The sequence below is a fragment of the Suricata suricatta genome, chromosome 9, assembly GCF_006229205.1.
Source record: "Suricata suricatta isolate VVHF042 chromosome 9, meerkat_22Aug2017_6uvM2_HiC, whole genome shotgun sequence".
Lineage (NCBI taxonomy): Eukaryota > Metazoa > Chordata > Mammalia > Carnivora > Herpestidae > Suricata > Suricata suricatta.
In genome coordinates, this window is record NC_043708.1 from 72,362,112 (window position 1) to 72,384,595 (window position 22,484).

The 22,484-nt window shown below is 38.1% G+C and overlaps 2 protein-coding genes across 2 annotated transcripts in view; one reads left to right on the forward strand and one right to left on the reverse strand.

Moving 5' to 3' along the window:
• Nucleotides 1-4,384: 4,384 nt before the first annotated feature.
• On the reverse strand, nt 4,385-5,338 carry LOC115302113 (olfactory receptor 11H4). Its single transcript, XM_029952113.1, has one exon. It carries the CDS (start codon nt 5,333-5,335, stop codon nt 4,385-4,387), a length of 951 nt encoding a protein of 316 aa, XP_029807973.1. The 5' UTR covers nt 5,336-5,338.
• Nucleotides 5,339-21,949: 16,611 nt separating this feature from the next.
• LOC115301866 (olfactory receptor 11H6-like) overlaps nt 21,950-22,484 on the forward strand; it is a 1,020-nt gene continuing 485 nt past the window's right edge. The window contains exon 1 of the mRNA XM_029951867.1: nt 21,950-22,482. Coding sequence (XP_029807727.1) covers nt 21,950-22,482 — 533 coding nt within the window. The remainder of the gene's footprint in view (nt 22,483-22,484) is intronic.

The window sequence follows — 22,484 nt, forward strand, 5'->3', positions numbered from 1 at the left end:
TTGCATCCCTGTTCATCTGGGATATTGGCCAGTAATTCTCACTTTTAGTGGGGGTGTCTGTCTGGTTTGGGAATCAAGGTAATACTAGCTTCATAGAATGAGCCCGTCACCTTTCCTTCTGTTTCTACTTTTTGGAGCAGCTTGAGAAGAACAGGCATTAAGTCTGCTTTAAATGTCTGGTGAGAATTCCCCTGGGAAGCCATCTGGCCCAGGACTCTTATTTGTTGGGAGACTTTTGATAATTGATTCAATTTCTTTGCTAGGTATGGGTCTATTCAAATTTTCTATTTCTTCCCATTTGAGTTTTGGTAGTGTGTGGGTGTCTTAGAATTTGTCCATTTCTTCCAGATAATTCAGTTTGTTGGCATATAATTTTTATCATATTCTCTAATAATTGTTTATATTCCTGTGGTGTTGGTTGTGATCTCACCTCTTTCATTCATGATTTTATCTATTTGTGTTCTCTCTTTTCTTTTTGAGAAGTCTGTCTGGGTGTTTATCAATTTTATTCTTTCAAAAAACCAGCCCTTAGATTCACTGATGTGTTCTACTGTTTTTTTAAAATCTTATATTTTTTATTTTTGCTCTAATGTTTATTATTTCTCTTCTGCTGCTGCTTTGGGGTTTCTTTGCTGCTCTGCTTCTAGTTCCTTTAGCTGTGAGGTTAGATTCTGTATCTGGGATTTTTCTTATTTCTTGAGATAGGCCTGGGTTGCAATGTATTTTCCTCTTAGTACTGCCTTTGCTGCATCCCAAAGGGTTTGGACTGTTGTGTTTTCATTTTTATTTGTTTCCATATATTTTTTATTTTTTATTTATTTTTTTGTTTATTTATTTATTTTTTAACATATGCAGTTATTTTCCATCATTTACACTATAGTAGTTACAATTACACTCCAAACAGAAAAGCAAAGTAAAAAATCAAAACCCCAACTTCTATTTCATGTAATTAGACTTATACAGAAATTAGAAGGTTATCTTAAAATTTTGATGAAGTCTAAAAATCGCATAATCCACGGTCTCAGAGATTTAAATGTATGTTCTCTTCCAGGAGTTTCATAGGTTTAGTTCTTACATTTAGGTGTCTGATTAATTTTGAATTAATTTTTTGCCTGTGGTGTGAGGTAGGTGTTCACCTTCATTCTTTGCATGTGGATACCTAATTGTGCCAGGACCATTTGTTGAAAAGTCACACACTATTTGCAGATATCTTATTTAGAAACGTTTTTCAAAATTAAAAATATACATTTCCTGTATTTCAGGAATCCTATCTCTAATTTGTGGAATACTGATGTGAATATATAAATACTTACATTCAAGGACACAGGTCTCAGCATTGTTTTAATTATAAAATATTGGATCCAATAATGTGTCTTAAGTGAGTGATAACCAAATTGTGATATGTTTGTTTGGTGGAACACACTGTGCCTGTTGAATAGAATGAGATAAAATTATATGTGCTGGCTTTAAAAGATACTATTATATTTTAGAAGCAGCTAGGTGGCTCTGTTGGTTTTGTCTGACTCTTGATTTTGGCTCAGGTCATGATCTCATGGTTTGTGAGTTCAAGCCCCATGTCTGGGTCTGCACTGACAGTCCGGAGTCTGCTTGAGATTCTCTCCCTCCCTCTTTCACTGACCCTCACCCCTCTTTCAAAATAAATAAATAAATAAACTAAAAAAAATTTTTTAAGCTACTATTAAATCTTATTGAGTTAAAAATACTTGTTGAGTTCTACTGTTTATGAGGCACAATGCTAAGTTCTTATTGAATAATTTTTAAAAATAAAGTATTGACTCATAATAACCCTGAGATCATTGTTATTACTATCTTAATTACAGGCGAAGTAGCTGAAGTTGTGGCATTTAAGCAATTTGCCCAAGGTCGTAACTAGCAGATAAGGCAGTATATAAATGTCTGACTCCAGAGCATTAGTTGCAAACTACTATGTATATGTATTATTTGGCAATAAAAGTTTTCACGAGCATAGTGATAATCTGATGGAATAACTAGCCAAATATCCCTGGTCAGATTTGAAAAATAGGAAGGAAAGGGGAACAAAGATGTACTGAGAATCTCTTATGTGTCTTTTATTGTGCTATGGCCCTTCCATAAATAGTCTCATTTAATCCTTATGACCTCGTTTTCAAGATATAAATTATACACTTATTTTACAAAATAAGACCTTGAGAATCTAAGGGTCAAGTTGTATAGCAGAAGGCAAAGTGAGAATTTCCAGGTTTAAAGAGCAGCCTAAACAACAGTGTGGAGAGGGTAGAGAATGGAGCGATTGAATAGCCTGACTAGAGCTGAGGGTTCATTTGGGAAGAGAAGGAAGACAAAGTAAGATTAGTGGCGCCATACTATAAAGTGTGTTGAATGCCAGGCAGAGGAACTGAGGAATGTTGACTTTGAGGAGGAGAGTGAAGGATTGGTGAGGATGAGAATGCAGGTGGGAAATCCATCACTTTAGACACTTCTTCATTGCTTGACTTTGTTATAACTGTGTATTATTTTCATAAGTAAAATTATTGAGATAAATGTATTTAACAAACATTTGAGTTCTTACTCTGTGCTAGGTATCATAGTGTTGTTGATTCTTGGTCATGCAAAGACCATCAGGAACATACCTGTAGTTGAACAAAAATAAGTTTATTGGCTTTTTGCAGCAAGTATACCATGAGGAACACGGGGCATCCAATAGGAAGATGATAGAAGGGATTTACTATATGATTTGGGTATGTGTTAATTGATTTTGGGGAGAATTTAAAGAAATAGAGGTTTTCTCTAGATGCTGTCAGAAAGTAGAAGAAAATTCTATGAATAAGTATATTTTTTAGAAATTAAATTAAAAAATTTTAAAGTCTTTATTTTTGAGAAAAAGAGAGACAGAATGCAAGGGGGGAGGGGCAGAGAGAGAAGGTGACACAGAATCTGAAGCAGACTCCAGGCTCCAAGCCAGCACAGAGCCCCATGTGGGGCTCAAACTCATGGACCGCAAGAGCATAACATGAGCTAAAGTCAGATGCTTAACTGACTGAACCACCCAGGCACCCCTATATATCTTAATTTTTATCTAGATGGCAACAGAGCTAAAACTTTACTGGGTAAAGAGTCAGCAGTTAGCCTAAAGAGGGGGAATTTGGTAATTTTTTATGGTTGGGACTGTTTTTTTGATTTTGTGCTCAAACATGATTATGGTGTCGTCTTGTTTTGTGTTGATCCATCATGTTCACATAGTGGCCTGGTCTGAGGGTGGCATTCTGTGGAGTTGTTTATGTTCAACAGGTTTATACAGCACGGCCTGGCTGACAGTGTTAGGCCAGCTCCTGGCAACACCAAGCCTTGAGTGATCATTGCCAGGCCATTTCCCTGGTTCCAGGGGCTGCTTTCCTCTCTGTCACTGTGTGTTCAGGATCCACAAAGGAAAAGGCAATTCCTGTCTTCAAGGAGCTTTCTCGGGGAAATACATATAAATAAATAAATTATGCCACAACATGGTACATTAAATAGAACTGTTAAAAGCAACTCCAACAAATTATATTTTAGCTTGTATCTAAGTTTTATTTCAAATGTACCACAAAGGTACTATATCTCTAAGAAAATGTGTTGGAAGAGTTCCTACTGGTCAAGAGAGTTTCCCTCCTCTCTTTTAATATAGAGAAACTGTGTTTAGATAAGATTATTAGACTATGAATAAAAAGGAGTGTCTTAAAAATTATAGAAAGGTCTTGGGGAGCCTGGTTGGCTCATTCAGTTTGGTCTCCAACTTTGGCTCAGGTCATGATCTCATGGTTCTGGACTTCGAGTCCTGTTTCAGGCTCTGTGCTGACAGCTCAGAGACTGGAGCCTGCTTCGGATTCTGTGTCTCCCTCTCTCTCTGTTCCTTCCCCACCATGCTGTCTCTCTCAGAAATAAATAAACATTAAGAAATTATATGAAGGTCTCATGGCCAGTTAAGAGCCATTGCACCGTCAATGTACTTTAAATATGTGCAGTCTTTTTGTATATCAATTATACGTAAACAAAACTTAAAAAATTCATTGCACCTTTAATAATTTGGTAAAGGTCATTAGACTTGTCCTAAAACTGAAGGTATATCTTTCAGGGAAGACCAACTTCTCTCATAAAGCATTTTATGATATAAATATCTCATAAAATATCCATTTTATCACTCCAATTATGATAGGCTTTAAAAAAATTTCACTGCATGTTGAAGTGCAGTGAATTTAGGTTTTAGTAGTCAGCATAGCTTTGTAAGCTGAGCACACTTCTAGGGAAAAAAGAAAGGCTTTTAATTAGGTAAGAACTAAAAGATTATTTAAAAAATTTTGCAACTCCAACTTATTCTTTATTGGAACTTGGAAGTATGGACATCTTTGGCTTAAGAATTTTGACTAATTCTCATTCTAATCAGGATATTTCTCAGGGCAAGTTTCATGTCCTTATTACGAAGACTGTAGATCAGGGGATTAAAGAGAGGAGTCACACTGGAATATACCAGGGTCAGGATCTTCTGCATCAAAGTTGGGATGCCATATGTGGGACTCACATACATTACCATGACTGTCCCATAAAAAAGAGACACCACAGCTAAATGAGAACCACAGGTGGAAAAGGCCTTTCTCCGGCCAGCTGCAGAAGGGACCTGAAAAACAGCTCTGAGCAACAAGGTATAGGATCGAAGAATGTAGATAATTGTAAAAAAGAGAACAAGAGAGCTCTGAGTATAGAAAATAAATTCAGTAATGGGGGCTGGAGCACAAGACAGAGACATCAGTGGGTCCATATCACACAGGAAGTGGTCAATGACATTGGATCCACAGAAGGGGAGTTGGGAGATGAAGAAAATGGGGATCGGGTAGCCCAGGAATCCAGTAAGCCAGCAGAGAGACACCAGAATTCTACAGCGTGTCCTAGTCATGATGGTGGGGTAGTGCAGGGGGTGGCAGATGGCCAGGTACCGATCGTAAGCCATTACTGCCAGGAAGAGACATTCAGTTGTGCCCAGGGAAAAGAAGAAGTAGAACTGGAGGAAGCAGCCAGAAAATGAGATGGCCTTGGTTTTGGACAGAATGTTGACTAGCATGTTAGGAACAGTGGAGGAAGCATACCAGATCTCAAGGAAGGCAAAGTTTCCCAGCAGCAAGTACATTGGGGTATGCAGTCGTGGGTCCCATCTTACGGCACAGATAATGGTTCCATTCCCCAGCAGAGTCAAGACATAAGCCACCAAAAAGAGTGAGAAGAGGAACATCTGTATCTCCCAGCAACCAGGGAATCCCAGGAGAACAAACTCAGTCACAGTGTGAATGTGTGTTGCTGACCTGTTCATGGGTCTTACACCTATAAGAAGAAAAACATGAGGGTTACACAAGTTTCTTTGCTTTCTACATATCTCAAGAATTTAGCTGAGAAGAGAAATTAAGCTCTACAGGAAAATATGAGATATTTTGAGACCAGGTGGGAATAAATCTCACCTTATTTTGAATTGATTGTCATTCTAAATCTTAGTACTCTTTTGCTAGAATCCAATGCAGCAAGAATTTTCCACATTAGTGGTACAACGTGAAAAATTTCTTTCTTTTTTGATTTCTTTGATCCTTAAGAAGACCTTTTATGATTTTGGTTTTTTCCTAAAGTTGATTATGGATCTTCAATGCACAAACTCATCCATTTTTTTTTTATTCATCTTATCTTATCAAAAAAAGACAGATTTTGAGGAAAGCTGGTGTGAGATTGGGTTAAACCTTTGGCACAGAACATTAGCTGACTTACTCTTGGAGATAAAACTTACTCCAGGACATTGGCTTTTCAGAATAGTCTAATGAACTGAATTAATTGTCACAGACATCACTACATTCAAGATTCAAGGCTGTTTTTAAATTTTCCTTTAAGACTCCCTTTAAGATTTTCTTTTAAATGTTTATTCAGTTTTGAGTGATAGAGTGCAAGCAGGGCAGGCAAAGAGAGACAGGGACAGAGGATCCAAAGTGGGCTGTGCACTGATAGCATTGAGCCCCATGTGGGGCTCAAACCCACAAACCATGAGATTATGACCTGAGTTGAATGTGGATGCTCAACTGTCTGAGCCATGCAGGTGCCCATAAAGATTTTCTTTTAAAATATCACAGCAGTTCAATGACACCTAAAAAATGTACAAAAGACCATATCAAATATCTTTGCTTTAAAGAGTGAGAATATTTTCAATTATTTCAGTTTTCAAGTTTTTATTTTCATGTTTTTACACATAGTATAAAAAATGAACTTACTTTTCATATTCAGATCCTACTAGTTAAAGAAAATGATGTTGTCAGTACAAAGTTTTAGTTCATTTAGGAGCGCCTGGGTGGCTCAGTCAGTTAAGCATCTGACTTCAGATCAGGTCATGATCTCACAGTTTGTGGGTTTGAGCCCCGTATCGGGCTCTGTACTGACAGCTCAGAGCCTGGAGCCTGCTTCAGATTCTCTGTCTCCCTCTCTCTCTATCCCTCCCCTGCTTGTGCTCTCTCTCTCAAAGATAAATAAACGTTTTAAAAAATGTCAAAGTTTTAGTTCATTTAGTAAATAATTTTAGATGATAGAAACAAAGGGATCTTAGATTGAATGAGGTTTTATCTGCAGTTTTATCTGGTAGAATTAATCATGTTTTGGGAAAGGGAGACGGTGTTTTCAAATATTTGGATAGGCGTGTACTTTTTAAGTAATTTAGGAACTAAACAGGGGCGCCTGGGTGGCTCAGTCGGTTAAGCATACAACTTCTGCTCAGGTCATGTCTCGTGGTTCGTGGGTTCGAGCCCCACATCAGGCTCTGTGCTGACAGCTAGCTCAGAGCCTGGAGCCTGCTTCACATTCTGTGTCTCCCTCTGTCTGACCCTCCACTGCTCACATTGTCTCTCTTTTTCTCTCAAAAGTAAATAATAGCATTAAAAAAATTTTTTTTAAAAAGAATTGAACACAAAAAGTATCAATTTTTGTGTTTAAACAACAGAGTAATCTTGCAATTAATTAATATTAAAAAACACTGAGTAAGAATCTTAAAAATGGTAGTTCCAGTATTGAGTTTTCTTGTTAAACTTGTAAGACCGCTTGTATTGTCTATTGGAGGTCACTTGTTATAACTGTCAGGAATGAATGATAAAGAGATTTGAAAGGAAAATAGAGCAGAAATTTGAAAGGTGAATAAGAACAGAGAAGATCTGCACTTTAATATCACTATTCCCCTGTTTGTTTTTTAACATTTATTCATTTTTGAGAGATAGAGAGAGAGTGCGAGCCAAGGAGGAGCAGAGAGAGCGGGAGACACAGAATCCAAACAGGCTCCAGGCTTCGAGCTGTCAGCACACAACCCGATGCGGGGCTCGAACTCACTTACTGTGAGATCATGACCTGATCTGAAGTTGGAAGCTTAACCGACTGAGCCACCCTGGGGCACTTCCTATTGGTGGTTTTTAAGGAGGCATAAAGGAGCACCCCAGTCCTAAAGTTGGCCAGTTTTCCAACCAATGTTGAATTCAAAAGCCATTTGTTTACCACCTTCACTGAAGAAAGTGCTCAATGGATAATTCCCAGACTGTTATTTATGAAGCATAAATAAATCAGTTTCCATGCTACAGGTCAGGAACTAAGTCCAGGCTGACAGATTCAAACTAGGAATCAGAATCCTGAGATCTGTGCTTCCTATGATTCTTTCTGAAAAAAATGGAACCATGCCATACTTTCGTATTGTGAATGCATTTCAGGACACTCTCCATTATAATCAACAGCTTCACACCTAATTTAATTTTTTTCTGCAACTACACCTGTAAAATTTATTAGAAAAAAATTATTTTTCCTATAGCCTTTGATTAAACTGTTGGTAAGCAATAGGATAATCCAAGGGTAGAGTAATCAATTTTTATTTTAGCTATTGATTAAATAAACTGACTCCATAAAGTTCTACATAACTTCACCCTCTAAACCCTCCAAAAGTAATTTCTGGAAATAGGTATGGTATTAGAATGGAGTATCCAACATTTTATACCATTAAAAAAATGTCATTTTCATGTTTTTAGCATTTATAAATAATTATATGAGTTACAATCCTAGCTTTTCCATACTCTCCTTTATAATAAAGAAACCAACCAATTAACCAACCAATCAACTCACCATTCTTGGATGGCCACCTCAAGAATAATAGTTTGATTAAGTAGCTTCCTTCCAAATGTCCCTCAGTTGATATACTGTCTTCTCAGTTCATATTAGAGAAAAATACAACACCAGATTACTCCTGGAAAGTGAGATTATTTTCATAAAGATGGTCCTTAATAAAAAAATATCAGGGAAAAATGGTCCAGATAATTTACTTTCAGTGTTCGTTTTACAGATAAGCTTCACAGAGGACGTGTGATTTTTTACCCAATGAATGTGAGTGTCATCCATTTACATATGGAATGTTCACACTCTACTACTACAGAGGAAAAATGACTCATCAGATTTACAAAGTAAAAGGCAGTGTGTAGTATATCATAGCAGTACTTTTAATATGGACAATTGTCCCTTTCTCTTACATACAATGATGGATTTCCTGGCTCAGTTCGGAAAGAGGGATGGACACAGTGGAGTTGAACATATAGCCATCTTCTCCTCCCTGGCTTTGATGAGGAAAACTCCAGGTGAGGGCATTATATGTGATTTTCTGGACTTTCTTAATTTCTGGAGGCTCTAGGAGCTTGTCCTCTATGAGTTTACTGAGAAATCTTAACATGTAAAGCAGTGTTTAGTCTCAGGGATTAGTCCCTCTCGGGAATTATTTTAAAACTTGATGTCACTCCCCAAGTGACTTCCTTATGTTTCCCCTAGAGTGCATCCTCTTTCCAACCTTTGAGGCTCATCCAGGTTTTGGTAGATTAGCTCTGTTACGAGCGAGAGAATCCAGGGGAAAATACTGAGCAAATTTCAGGAGGCTTTATATTGCGGAGATTGCACTCCATTAAAGAATCACCCTCAGTGGAGATAAGTGCAATAAGTGGAAGTTTTGCCCATGATTTGAATTCTTAAACTGAGTCATGTTTGCGAATAACTTTAAAGTTAAATCCACTACATTTTTCTGTAGTCTTTCACTGTAATGACCAGGTGGTTGGTACCAGGTAGGAACTGCCTTGTGTGTTTGAAATTCAAGATGGCAGAAGCCATTTAATTGACTAGTCAATTGATTTCACTTTCTAGTGGGAAATTTGAAATCACTGCAAACACAAGAAGAGTTTTTTAAATCATTAGTCTTTTGTTTTTCTTCTTAAAAAATTGGGGTTTCTTCTGAGGGTCCTCTTTAACCACTTTTTAAATTTTTTTAAATTTATTTTTGATACAGAGAGAGACAGAGCATGAGAGGGGGAGGGGCAGAGAGAGAAGGAGACACAGAACCGGAAGCAGGCTCCAGGCTCTGAGCTAGCTGTCAGCACAGAGCCCGATGCGGGGCTCGAACCCACGACCGTGAGATCTGACCCGAGCCGAAGCCGGAGGCCTAACCGACTGAGCCACCCAGGCGCCCCTAACCACTTTTTAAAAATATAATTCCTAGGAAAAGGTGGCAGTGATGACCAATGGGAAAATCTTGGGATAGCTTCTAACTGAACTTGATATTCAATGACACTCTACACCATTTCCTTATTGAGTATTCTTGGTTCCTTTGTTAAATATTAGTTGACCATACTATTAAGGGTTTATTTCTTGGCTCTTAATTCTGTTCTGTTTGTTTGTGTGTCTATTTTTGTATCAATACCATACTGTTTTGATTAACACAACAGCTTTGTAGTATAGCTTGGAATTAGGAAGTGTGATGCCTCCAGCTTTGTTCATTCTTAGGAGTGCTTTGCATTTTCAGGATCTTTTGTGGTTCCATACAAATTTTAGGGTTTTTTTTCCTATTTCTGTGAGTTTTCTGTGAAAAAATGCCATTGGAATTTTGATAGGGAAAACATTGTATTTTCTCAGTTTCTTTCATCAAAGTCTCATAGTTTTCAGTGCACAGATCTTTCACCTTGTTGGTTAAATTTATTCTTAAGTATTTTATTGTTTTTGATGCTATTGTAAATAGGGTTGTTTACTTCTTTTAAAGATATTTCATAGTATATATAAACACAACAGGTTTCTGTATGTTGATTTTTTTAATCCTCCAGCTTTACTCAATTTATTGATAGTTCTAATAATTTTTTGATGGAGCCTAGGATTTCCTATATATATGATCATGTAATCAGCAAAAACAGTTTACGCCTTTTCTGGTTTGGATGTGTTTTATTTCTTTTTCTTGACTGACTGCTCTGACTAGGACGTCCAGGACTATGTTGAATAGAAATGGTAAGCACGGAGACGCTTGCTTGTTTCTAATCTTAGCAGAAAAGCTTTTGATCTTTTACCATTAAGTGTGGTGTTTGCTGTGGGCTTTTTATATACGGATTTTATTATGTTGAGGTATGTTTCTTCTATACCCACATTTTAAAGAGTTTTTTTTTTGGGGGGGAAGAATTTTATACTTTGCCAAGTGCTTTTTCTACATTCATTGAGATGATCATATGATTTTTAGCCCTCATTTTGTTAATGTCCTGTATCACATATATTGATTTGCTTATGTTAAAACAGTCCTTGTATCCTAAGGATAGATCCCATTTGATCATGGTTTTATGATCCTTTTAATGTGTTGTTGAATTTGGTTGTCTAATATTTTGTTGAAAAATTTGGCGTGTATATTAATCAGGGATATTGGCAGTAGATTTCTTGGAGTGTCTTTTTTTTTTTAATTATAGTTTAATGTCAACTTGGGTTCCATATAACACCCAGTGCTCTTCTCCACAAGTGCTCTCCTCCATGACCATCACCACTCTTCCCCTTTCCCCTTTCCCTTTTCCCCTTCAACCCTCAGTTTGATTTCAATATTCAAGAGTCTCTCATGATTTGCCTCCCTCTCTTTCCCTATTTTCTCCCCCTTCCCCTCCTTCTGGTCCTCTGTTAAGTTTCTCCTGTTATACCTATGAGTGAAAACATATGGTATCTGTCCTTCTCTGCCTGACTTATTTTGCTTAGCATGACACCCTCAAGGTCCATCCACGTTGCTACGAATGGCCAGATTTCATTCTTTCTCATTGCCATGTAGTATTCCATAGTATATATAAACTACATCTTCTTGATCCATTCTTGATCCAGTTGATGGACATTTAGGTTCTTTCCATGATTTGGCTATTGTTGAATGTGCCGCTATGAACATTGGGGTACATGTGCTCCTATGCATCAGCACTCCTGTATCCCTTGGGTAAATTCCTAGCAGTGCTATTGCTGGGTCACAGGGGAGTTCTACTGATAGTTTTTTGAGAAATCTCCACACTGTTTTCCTGAGCAGCTGTACCAGTTACATACCTACCAGCAGTGTAGGAGGGTGCCTGTTTCTCCACATCCTCACCAGCATCTATAGTCTCTTGATTTGTTCATTTTGGCCACTCTGGCCAGCATGAGATAGTATCTCAGTGTGGTTTTGATTTGTATTTCCCTGATGATGAGTGAGACTGAGCATCATTTCATGTGTCTATTGGCCATCTGGATGTCCTCTTTGGAGAAGTGTCTATTCATGTCTTCCCATTTTTTTCACTGGATTATTCGTTTTTCAGGTGTGGAGTTTAGTGAGTTGCTGGTAGATTTTGGATACTAGTCCTTTATCCGATATGTCATTTGCAACTATCTTTTCCTATTCTGTTGGTTGCCTATTAGTTTTCTTGTTTCCTTTGCAATACAGAAGCTTTTTAATCTTGATTAGTTCTCAATAATTTATTTTTTCTCTTGATTCCCTTGCCTTTGGGGATGTGTTGAGTAGGAAATTGCTGTGGTGGAGGTCAAGGAGGTTGTTTCTTGCTTTCTCCTCTAGAGTTTTTATGGTTTCCTGTCTCACATTCAGGTCCTTCATCCATTTTGAGTTTATTTTTGTGTATAGTGTCAGAAAGTGGTCTAGTTTCATTCTTCTGCATGTTGCTGTCCAGTGCTCCCAGCATCACCTGTTAAAGGGGCTGTCTTTTTCCCATTGGATACTTTTTCCTGTTTTGTCAAAGATTAATTGGCCATACATTTGTGGGTCCAATTCTAAGTTCTCTATTCTAATCCATTAGTCTACATGTCTGTTTTTGTTCCAATACCATACTGTCTTGATGATGACAGCTTTGTAATAGAGGCTAAAGTTTGGGATTATGATGCCTCCCATTTTGGCTTTCTTCTTCAATATCACTTTGGCTATTCGGGGTCTTTCGTGGTTACATATAAATTTTAGGATACTTGGTTCTAGCTTTGTGAAGAATGCTGGTGCAATTTTGATGGGGATTGCATTGAATGTGTAGACTGCTTTGGGTAGTAATGATATTTTAACAATGTTTATTCTTCCAATCCATGAGCATGGAGTGTTTTCCCATTTCTTTGTGTCGTCTTCAATTTCTTTCATAAGTTTTTATAGTCTTGATCATACAGGTCTTTCACATCTTAGGTTAGGTTTATTCCTAGGTATTTTACGTTTTTTGTGCAATTGTGAATGGGGTCAGTTTCTTGATTTTTCTTTCTGTTGCTTCATTAGTGGTGTATAAAAATGCAACCAATTTCTGTATGTTGATTTTGTACCCTGTAACTTTGCTGAGTTCAGGATCCGTTCTAGTAGGCTTCTGGTGGAGTCTGTCAGGTTTTCCTTGTAGGGTATCATGTCATCTGCGAAAAGTGAAAGTTTGACTTCATCTTTGCCAATTCTGATGCCTTTTATTTCCTTTTGTTGTCTGATTGCTGATGCTAGAACTTCCAGCACTGTGTTAAACAACAGTGGGGAGAGTGGACATCCCTGTCGTGTTCCTGATCTCAGGGGGAAAGCTCTCAGTTTCCCCACTGAGTATGATGTTAGCTGTGGGCTTTTCATAAATGGCTTTTATGATGTTTAAGTTTCTTCTATCCTGACTTTCTCAAGGGTTTTTTATTAAGAAAGGGTGCTGTATTTTGTCAAATACTTTTTCTGCATCTATCGACAGGATCATATGGTTTTTATCCTTTCTTTTGTTAATGTGATGGATCACATTGATGGATTTGTGAATATTGAACCAGCCCTGTAACCCAGGAATGAATCCCACTCAATCAAGGTAGGGAAATTCTTTTTATATGCTGTTGAATTTGATTTGCTAGTATCTTGTTGAGTATTTTTGCATCTGTATTCATTAAGGATATTGGCCTGTAGTTCTCTTTTTTGGTTGGGTCTCTGTCTGGTTTGGGAATCAAAGTGATGCTGGCTTCATAGAATGAGTCTGGAAGTCTTCCTTCCATTTCTATTTTTTGGAATAGCTTGAGAAGAATGGGTATTAACTCTGTGTAAAACGTCTGGTAGAATTCCCCAGGGAAGCCATCTGGCCCTGGGCTCTTATTCATTGGGAGATTTTTGATAACTGATTTAATTTCTTCACTGGTTATGAGTCTGTTTATTTTTCTATCTCTTCCCATTTGAATTTTGCTAGTGCATGTGTGTTAAGGAATTTGTGCATTTCTTCTAGGTTGTCCAGTTTGTTGGCATATGATATTTCATACTATTCCCTGATAATGGCTTATATTTATTAGGGATTGGTTGTAATAGACCCATTTTCATTCATGATTTTGCCCATTTGGGTGTTCTCTCTTTTCTTTCTAAGGAGCCTGGCTAGAGGTTTATCAGTTTTGTTTATTTTTTCAGAAAACCAACTCTTGGTTTCATTGATCTGTTCAACTATTTTTTTTATTCCATATTGTTTATTTCTGCCCTGATGTTTATTATTTCTCTTCTTCTGCTGGGGTTGGGGTGCTCTTGCTGCTCCCCTTCTAGTTCCTTTAGGTGCTCTGTTAGATTTTGAATTTGCACTTTTACTAGTTTCATGAAATAGGCCTGAATTGTAATAAACTTTCCTCTTAGGACTGCCTTTGCTGCTTCCCAGAGAGTTTGGAGTATATTTTAGTTTTCATATGTTTTTAAATTTCTTCTCTAATTGCCTGCTTGGTCCAATCATTTTTTGTAGGGTGGTTTTTAACCTCAATGTTTTTGGAGGTTTTCCAGACTTTTCCTCATGATTGATTTCAAGTTTCATAGCATTGTGTTCTGAAAGTATGCATGCTATGACCCTAATTCCTTTATATTTATGGAGGGCTGCCTTATGCCTCAGTATGTGATCTATCTTGGAGAACGTACCATATGCACTCCAGAAGAAAGTGAATTCCCTAGCCTCAGGATGTAGAGTTCTAAATATATCTGTCAAATCCATCTGTTTCAATATGTCGTTAAGGTCCATTGTTTCTTTAGTGATTTTCTATCTGGTTGATCTATCCATTGCTGTGAGTGGAGTATTAAAATCCCTTGCAGTAAGCACATTCTTATCAATAAGATATTTTCTGTCCATGGTTAATTGTTTTATGTATTTGGGTGCTCCCAAATTCGGTGCAGAGATGTTTATAATTGTTAGCTCTTCCTGATGGAGAGACCCTGTAATTATTATATAATGCCCTTCTTCATCTCTTGTCACTGCCTTTACTTTAAATTCCAGTTAGTCATTTATAAGTATGGCTACTCCAGGTTTCTTTTGAATTCCAGTCACATGATAGATATTTCTCCATCCTCTTACTTTCAATCTGAAGTGTCTTCAGGTCTATGATGAGTCTTCTGTAGACAGGAAGTAGATGGATTTTTTTTTCCATTCTGCTACCCTATGTCCTTTGATTGGAACACTTAGTCCATTTATATTCAGTGTTATTATTGAAAAATATGGGTTTAGAGTCATTGTGTTCTCTGTAGGGTTCATGCTTTAGTGGTGTCTTTGGTACCTTGTAGTCCATGCAACATTTCCCTCATAGAGTCCCTCTTAGGATTTCTTGTAGGGCTGGTTTGGTGGTCATGAATTCTCTCAATTTTTGTTTGTTTTTGTTTGTTTAAATCTTTATCTCTCCTTCTATTCTGAATGACAGGCTTGCTGGATGAGGATTTGGCTGCATATTTTTTCTGTTTATCACATTGAAGCTTTTCTGCCATTCCTTTCTGGCCTTCCAAGTTTCTTTAGATAGGTCTGTAACCACTCTGATAGGTTTCCCTTTGTATATTAGGGCCCTTTTATCTTTAGCTGCTTTCAGAATTCTGTCTTTATCCTTATATTTTGCCAGTTTCATTATGATATGTCGTGCCAATGGTCGATTCAAGTTACGTTTGAGGGGAGTTCTCTGTGCCTCTTGGATTTCAATGTCTATTTTCATCCCAGATTGGGGAAGTTCTCAACTATAATTTGATCAAGCACCCCTTCAGGACCTTCTTCTTCTTCTTCTTCTTTCCTCTTTCTTCTTCTTCTTCTTCTTCTTCTTCTTCTTCTTCTTCTTCTTCTTCTTCTTCTTTCTTCTTCTTCTTTCTTCTTCTTTCTTCTTTCTTCTTCTTCTTCTTCTTCTTCTTCTTTTCTTCTTCTGGAATTCCTATGATACAGATATTGTTTCATTTGATTGTATCATTCAGGTCTCGCATTCTTTCGTGCTCCTGGATCTATTTCTCTTTTTCTTGGCTTCCTCTTTTTCTATAATTGTGTCTTCTAATTCACTTATTCTTCTCCCTGCCTCTTCAGTCCATGCAGAGGCCACCAGCATTTTATCATGCACCTCATTTACAGCATTTTTTTTAACTCATCACAGCTATTTTGAAGGTCCCTAGTCTTTGTATCAATAGCTTCTCTGATGTCTTCCATGCTTTTTTCAAGGCCAGCAATTAATTTTATGATAATTTTTCTAAATTATTGCTCAGTTATGTTGCTTATATCTGTTTTGAGCAATTCTGTGGCTGTAACTTCTTCCTGGAATTTATTTTCTAAAAACTTTTTAAAAGACATTTTATTTATTTTTGTGAGACACACAGAGAGAGACAGAGCATGAGCAGGGGAGGGGCAGAGAGAGAAGGAGACACAGAATCTGAACCAGGCTTCAGGCTCTGTGCTATCAGCCTAGAGCCTGATGTGGGGCTCAAACCCACGAACTGTGAGATTATGACCTGAGCCAAAGTTGGATGCTTAACCAACTGAGCCACCCAGGCGCTCCCTTGGAATTTCTTTAGAGGAGAGTTCTTCCGTTTCATCATTTTGGCTAGCTTTCTGTCTCTTGTCAGTTTTAAAAGCTTGTTATGAACTGTGCATCTGTTGTATTGTTCTATTAAAGGAGGCTCATTGACTGTCCATGGCCTGTCATTTCAGGAAGTGTTCTTTTAATGGTGTCTCTCAGTTTCTCTTGTTATGCCCTTGGTTATTTTATTTCCCTAGTCAGTGATATTTTGGACTCTCCAACATGTATATTTGGCTTGTTTCTTGAGGTAGCCCTGAAAAGGAAAACAGACATACACACAGGGAACAAAAGCATGCAAACCAAAAGGGGAAAGGAAGAAAAGAAAAGAAAGAAAAAGGAAAAGGGGTGGGGGGATGAAAACACCAAAAGACAAATGACAGTCTAAAAGCATAAAACCAGTGGAGGGGAGAGATAAGAATGAGATAATGGAAAATATATCTGAATGGTAAGGATTGATCTAATCATGGCAGTGCATCAATGTTGATCTCTCCCGGGCTCTAGGGGGTTGGTGGGGGAGAAAAAAAATGCAGCTCTCCAGTGTGGATGGGCGTGGTTTGGTGCAGGTGGGACTCGGGGCTGCTCTGAGGCCCCACCTTGGTGGTTGTGGGAAGAAGAATGTCGGCACCTCAATCCCTTCTAGAACCAAGCATTGCGTCCCACTCTTTTGTGTCCATTCTACCTGTGCCATGGGCAGGCCAAGTTGCATTTTCAAAATCCTGCCTCATTTCCAAATCCTAGTCCACACACTTTAATGATACTGCCCGAGATGACATGTACTCCCGCAGGCCGGGCGGTGCTGCCAGGGATCAGGGGGACGAGTCCCTCTTCCTGTGCCCTGCAGTTATAGATGGTATGATAGGATCCCTCTCCATCCCCGGCCGAGGTTTTTCTCTTCTCTAAAGACAGCTCTAAGAGCGTTTTCAGCCTCTCTTTCTCTTCTCCTCTGCTCTCCATGACTCTGTGCACTCCCTGGTGCTGTGCACTGAGTGGAGCTACCTCCCCTCCAAGCCTCAGGGTTCTGGCCCATTTTTATCTTCCCCAGTTCGCACTCACTCATGAATGAGGCTATCTTCTCTGCGAACTCTGTGTCTTTTCCTCCCACTCTTGTAGATCAGAGTATTGTGGCTTCAGTCCTTCTTAGTGTGATAGATTTGGGTGGGTGAAAATTACAGAGCTCCCTACTTCTCTGCCATCCTGCCCCCCTATAGTCTGTAGTGTCTTTTTTGTTGTTTTTTTTTTTTTTAGCTCTGATATCAGGGTAATGTTGCCCTTGTATCATCCTCACTAACAATAATTTGACAGCCATACATGAACAAAAGTACCTTTGTGGGAGTTTTGAGATCTAGATAAGAGATTGTGAAATCCCAGTGCAGCCCATGATCAAAGAGGACCATTTTGAGTAGGCAGACTATGCCTAGGTGGCAGACTCATTGACCTGGTTTCTGGGTATAGATTCAGAAACAGCCCCATCTCCCTGTGGACTTGGATAAACCATATTTGGCTTTGGTCTCATTACCAGCACCATCCATCCACCAAAGGACCTGCAGGAGTCACATTTGCATGTGCCTGCCAACCTCAGTCTGGCTATGGCCCCTGAAATGCCCTGTGACCCAGCTCTAGACCTAGTTGTGTTTGCCAAGGGACTGGGTCATAGACACCTGTCCATGTCCCAGAAGCAGGCGCTAGGACCTTGGTCCAGCTGTGGATCCTGAAGTGAGTTTTTAACTCAGCCATAGGCCAGGAAAACTCCTGCTGCCAAGCATCAGCAAGTAAAAATATTTAGAGATAAATTTAATCCAGGAGGTGAAAGCTCTATACACTGAAAACTTGAGGACATTGATGAAAGAAATTGAAGAACAGAACAAACAGATGGAAAAATATATAGTTTATAGATTAGAAGAACTAATATTATTAAAATGCCTATCCTACCAAAAGTCATCTATAGACTTAATGCAGTTAAGAATGAAAGGTGATAAATGTGTTAACTTGAGGTAGTAATCATTTTACAATATACACATATATTAAATCATCATGTTGTATATTTTTAAAAAACTTGCTGTACAACTTAAATACATACAAATTTTATTTGTCAGTCATCCTTCAATAAAGTAGGAAAGAATGGAGGAGAAATACACACTTTCTTATAAAAACAAAACAGAAAATTCACTGCCAAATAGACTTGCACTACGAATAATGTTTAATTTTTTCAGGCAGAAGGGATGTCATACCAGATAGACATATGCATCCACCAAAGAAATGAAAATCATTGGGAATGGAATAAAAGAAATATATATGGTAGCAACATTTTGAATTTATGGCATAAATGAAAGTAAAATTTATAACCAAAAATACCCCAATGAGAGTGAGGAGTTGGGGATATACTGGTGTAAGCCTCTTTCACAACACATGAAGTAGTAAGATATTATTTGAAGTTAGACTCTGACAAAATATTTTAAACCCTAGAACAACAATTTAAAATATTTTAAAAAGATAGAAATAATAGGGAAGTGATGGAGTAAAGTGGATTCATAAAAAACACAAAGGAGGCAGAAAAAAAGAGGAAAAAACTAAATAGAAGAAACAGAATGTAATTAGCAAAATGATAATTTTAATCTAACCATATCAGAAATTAGATTTAATATAAATGATCTAAAGAAACTACTTAAGAGACTGAGAGTATAAATGAGAAAAAAAGGGAAGATGCAACAAAATTCTGTTTATAAAAAATCCTCTTTAAATAAAAATAATACATTAAAAGTAAAATACTAGAAAAAGATGGACTACTCAAACATTGAACTGTGCCTGGGTGGCTCAGTCAGTTAAGCCTCCGGCTTTGGCTTAGGTCAGATCTCATGTTCGTGGGTTCAAGCCCCGCGTCAGGCTCTGTGCTGACAGCTAGCTCAGAGCCTGGAGCCTGCTTCCGGTTCTGTGTCTCCTTCTCTCTCTGCCCCTCCCCCTGTCATGTTCTGTCTCTCTCTGTATCAAAAATAAATAAAACATTAAAAAAAGTTAAAAAACAAACATTGAACAACAGGAAATTGGAGTAGGTACCTTAAGACAAAGTAGACTTCAGAATGAGGAGCAATTACGAGAGAAGGATGTTACATGATTCAAAAGATGTCATTTTTCCAAGAAAAGAAGGTAGGAGATACCCAACAGCACAGCTTCAGGATACAAAAGCAAAATCTAATCAAAGTGAGGTTAACTCAAGGAGTGAATTTTACTTAGTGTCTTATTAGCAGAGCAGAGATGACCTAGGAGAGAAAATCTGTTCCCAAGGAAAAGGAATAACCCTTTTCAAGCCATTGAGTGAATGAGAATGAGAGTTCTGATGTCATAACTCTGAAACTGACAGATAAGAGAGTCCAAAACTCGAAAAATGAATAAAATAGAATATAAAGGAATATGAAGATAAACAAAAACTAGTATGATAGCTAAACTGGTGTTGCTGTAGTGATTGCTCCATCATAAGAATAATCTGTCTATACAACAAGAGAAACATATGCTCTAAGAATAGCATGATAGTTTCTGATCACCACTGGGAAACTGAGTCCCAAAGGCCAATCAATGGGCTCTTGAGAGTAGAGAACATTGGGGATATAACTGATAATCTTCTCTCAAAAATTCTTACTTTTGGAATTCCCAGGAGACTATATCCCTTAGGAGATATGAGACACAGATTTCAGAGAAACATAAATAAGTCTCTGTTGTGCAGCAAACTTGCCATTTTTTATTTAAACCAGTATCATGTGCCCAGCAATGTAAACACCCTCTCTGGGCTGCTGGCTGCCAAGGATGCCATGCCCTCCATCCTGCCTGCCTTCTGCTGCAGTGCAAACAGAAGATTGCAAGTCAGACCTGCCAGTTCTATGAGAAGGTGGGTTCGGAAGAGATACAAGTACAGGACAGTTCTTAGGTGTGTCTTTTAGCTCTGCCTTCTTTTATGTGATTGTGGAAACAATAGCACCTCAAGTTACATGAAGAATGTAAGATTTACTTCGCAATGAAGAGGGCTGGGAATCAAGGAAGTGAGAGAGATGAGGATGAGGAAGTATGGAAGGTCTGTCCTTATTAACCAGGAGCTCTATCCAGTCAGAACCAGCTCTTTGGGGGAGACAGCATGTTAGGGAAGTGACATCTGGCAATGACTGACAGGGTGGTGATAAGGAGCAGGACAGAAAAAACTTCAGTTCTCTCTTTTTTTAGCCACAGAGCAGAAGATCAGCCATTTCGAGAAGGGAGAACCACACGACTAAGCACCCCAACTTGGTGGCTTCACTCCCATATGACTTAAGGAGTCATTGTGATCCTCATACACATTAATCACCAAATATTCCCTCCCTTTACACCTTTTTCCTCATGGATTCTTTAGCTTTTGGGTTATGCTGAATTCTGGCTACAGAAGAATCACTCACAACTTTATTTTGCCAAACAGGATCTAGTCACAGACCAAAGAGGAGGCTTACAGTGAAGTGTGATGTGGAAAATTCTGAACTTCCCTGATCCCTTGTGTCATTAATTGAAATAATGAAGATCACCCTTAAAGCTATGACATTATGCAATCTAGAAAGTAATGCATTTTATAACTAACACATTAATAAATATTGTTAGCTAGAATAATTAAAAGCATTTGGGTCTGTATTCTGCACTTATATTTTCTTGCATAAATATCATTACTCAGTCGTGTCACTTGGGTCATGTAGGTCCAAATTATGACTGTCCTTCCCAAATGAAGGGGATCCTAAAATAAATTAATAAATTAAGATGAAACTACTGATGATGGAATTGTAGACAATTTCATAGCCTTTGTTTTGCTTTTCTCACCATGGAAGTCACACATCTATTACTAAAGCAGAGAAGGAAATTTTCAAAAGATTCTTCCTCAACTTCCCAAAACAATGCAATCTTCCACATCTAGAGTAGGATACAGGCAACAGAGGCAGTGAGGAAGTAAGAGGGGAATCCTTATCTAGAGGGACAGTTTACGGCTCCCACCACTGTTCCTGGTTCCCAGAGGCCTCTGCTTGGGAGTATCTGACATTTGTGAGCCTCTGCCTCTCTCCATAACCCAGAATGGAGGCCTCGCTAAAAATCATGACACTTCAGGCAAAACCCTCAAAAATCCTCAAATAATATACCAGGTACATGTTAAGTATTTAAAAAAATACTCCTACCTATAAGGAGAGATTTAACCTAGACCAAAATTTTATAGAAGTATTTTAATTCAGCTGGTAAAAGATGGAACCTATATGAAAGCCATTATGTAGATATAGGGAAGTTTACATTTTTATTTACTTAACCATAATGAACACTGAATAATAGATGGTACGTTTGATGGTTTTTGTCTCCGTTATCAGATGACCTTAAGACACCACAACTTATAATCCCAACACTGATCCAGAATAACACTGAAATCTTTATACATTATCTTCTCCCTCTTCTGATCCCTAACATTTGTGTCCCTAATTCCAAAGATTTAAGTAATTGAAATTCTGTGTCCAATGTTAAGGGTTTATATTTCTTAATCTCTAGATATGAGTATATGATTTTCTTACTTACTTTTGTTAGTGCTGTCATTAACCTTCTCCAACTGCTTATCATGTAAGATCTTTTCTTTTACTATGAGAAAATTCTGAAAGACAAATGAGGGAATATAAAATTTCAAAGTCTGATCATACCAAGAACTCTGAAAGGTTTATCATCTTCAGCATGATTATATAATAGATTATATTATTTATTTAATGGAAGAATAAACTCTGAGGAAGTTAGGGATCTCCACAAAAGAAATATTCTGAGCATTAAAAAATAAGATTATCTTTGTTGTCACTTTTTCCTCTCTACCCCTTAGGAAGCCATGAATATGTCAGGAGTCAGCGCAGTGACTGAATTCATACTACTGAGTTTTTCATGCTCCAGAGAGATTCAGGTCCTCCTCTTCATGTTGTTCCTTGTGTCCTACATCCTGACATTGATGGGGAATGGGGCCATTGTCTGTGCAGTGAAGCTGGATCACCGGCTTCACACCCCCATGTACATTCTGCTGGCCAACTTCTCATTCCTGGAGATCTGTTACATCAACACCACTGTTCCCAATATGTTAAAGAACTTCCTCTCTGAGACCAAAACCATCTCTTTCACTGCTTGCTTCTTCCAGTTCTATTTCTTCTTCTCCATGGGTATCACTGAGACGTTCTTATTGCCCCTCATGGCTTTTGATCGGTACTTGGCCATCTGCCAGCCTCTCCATTATCCTAACATCATGAACATCCATCTCTGCATGAACCTGGTGGCCCTCTGCTGGGTCACAGCCTTCCTCTGCTATCCGGTCCCTATCTATTTTATCACACAACTCCCTTTTTGTGGCCCTAATACCATTGACCACTTTGTCT

Bases quoted from the DNA above. Each gene is read 5' to 3' on its own strand.
- LOC115302113 (XM_029952113.1), bottom strand. From the start codon at position 5,335: ATGAACAGGTCAGCAACACACATTCACACTGTGACTGAGTTTGTTCTC.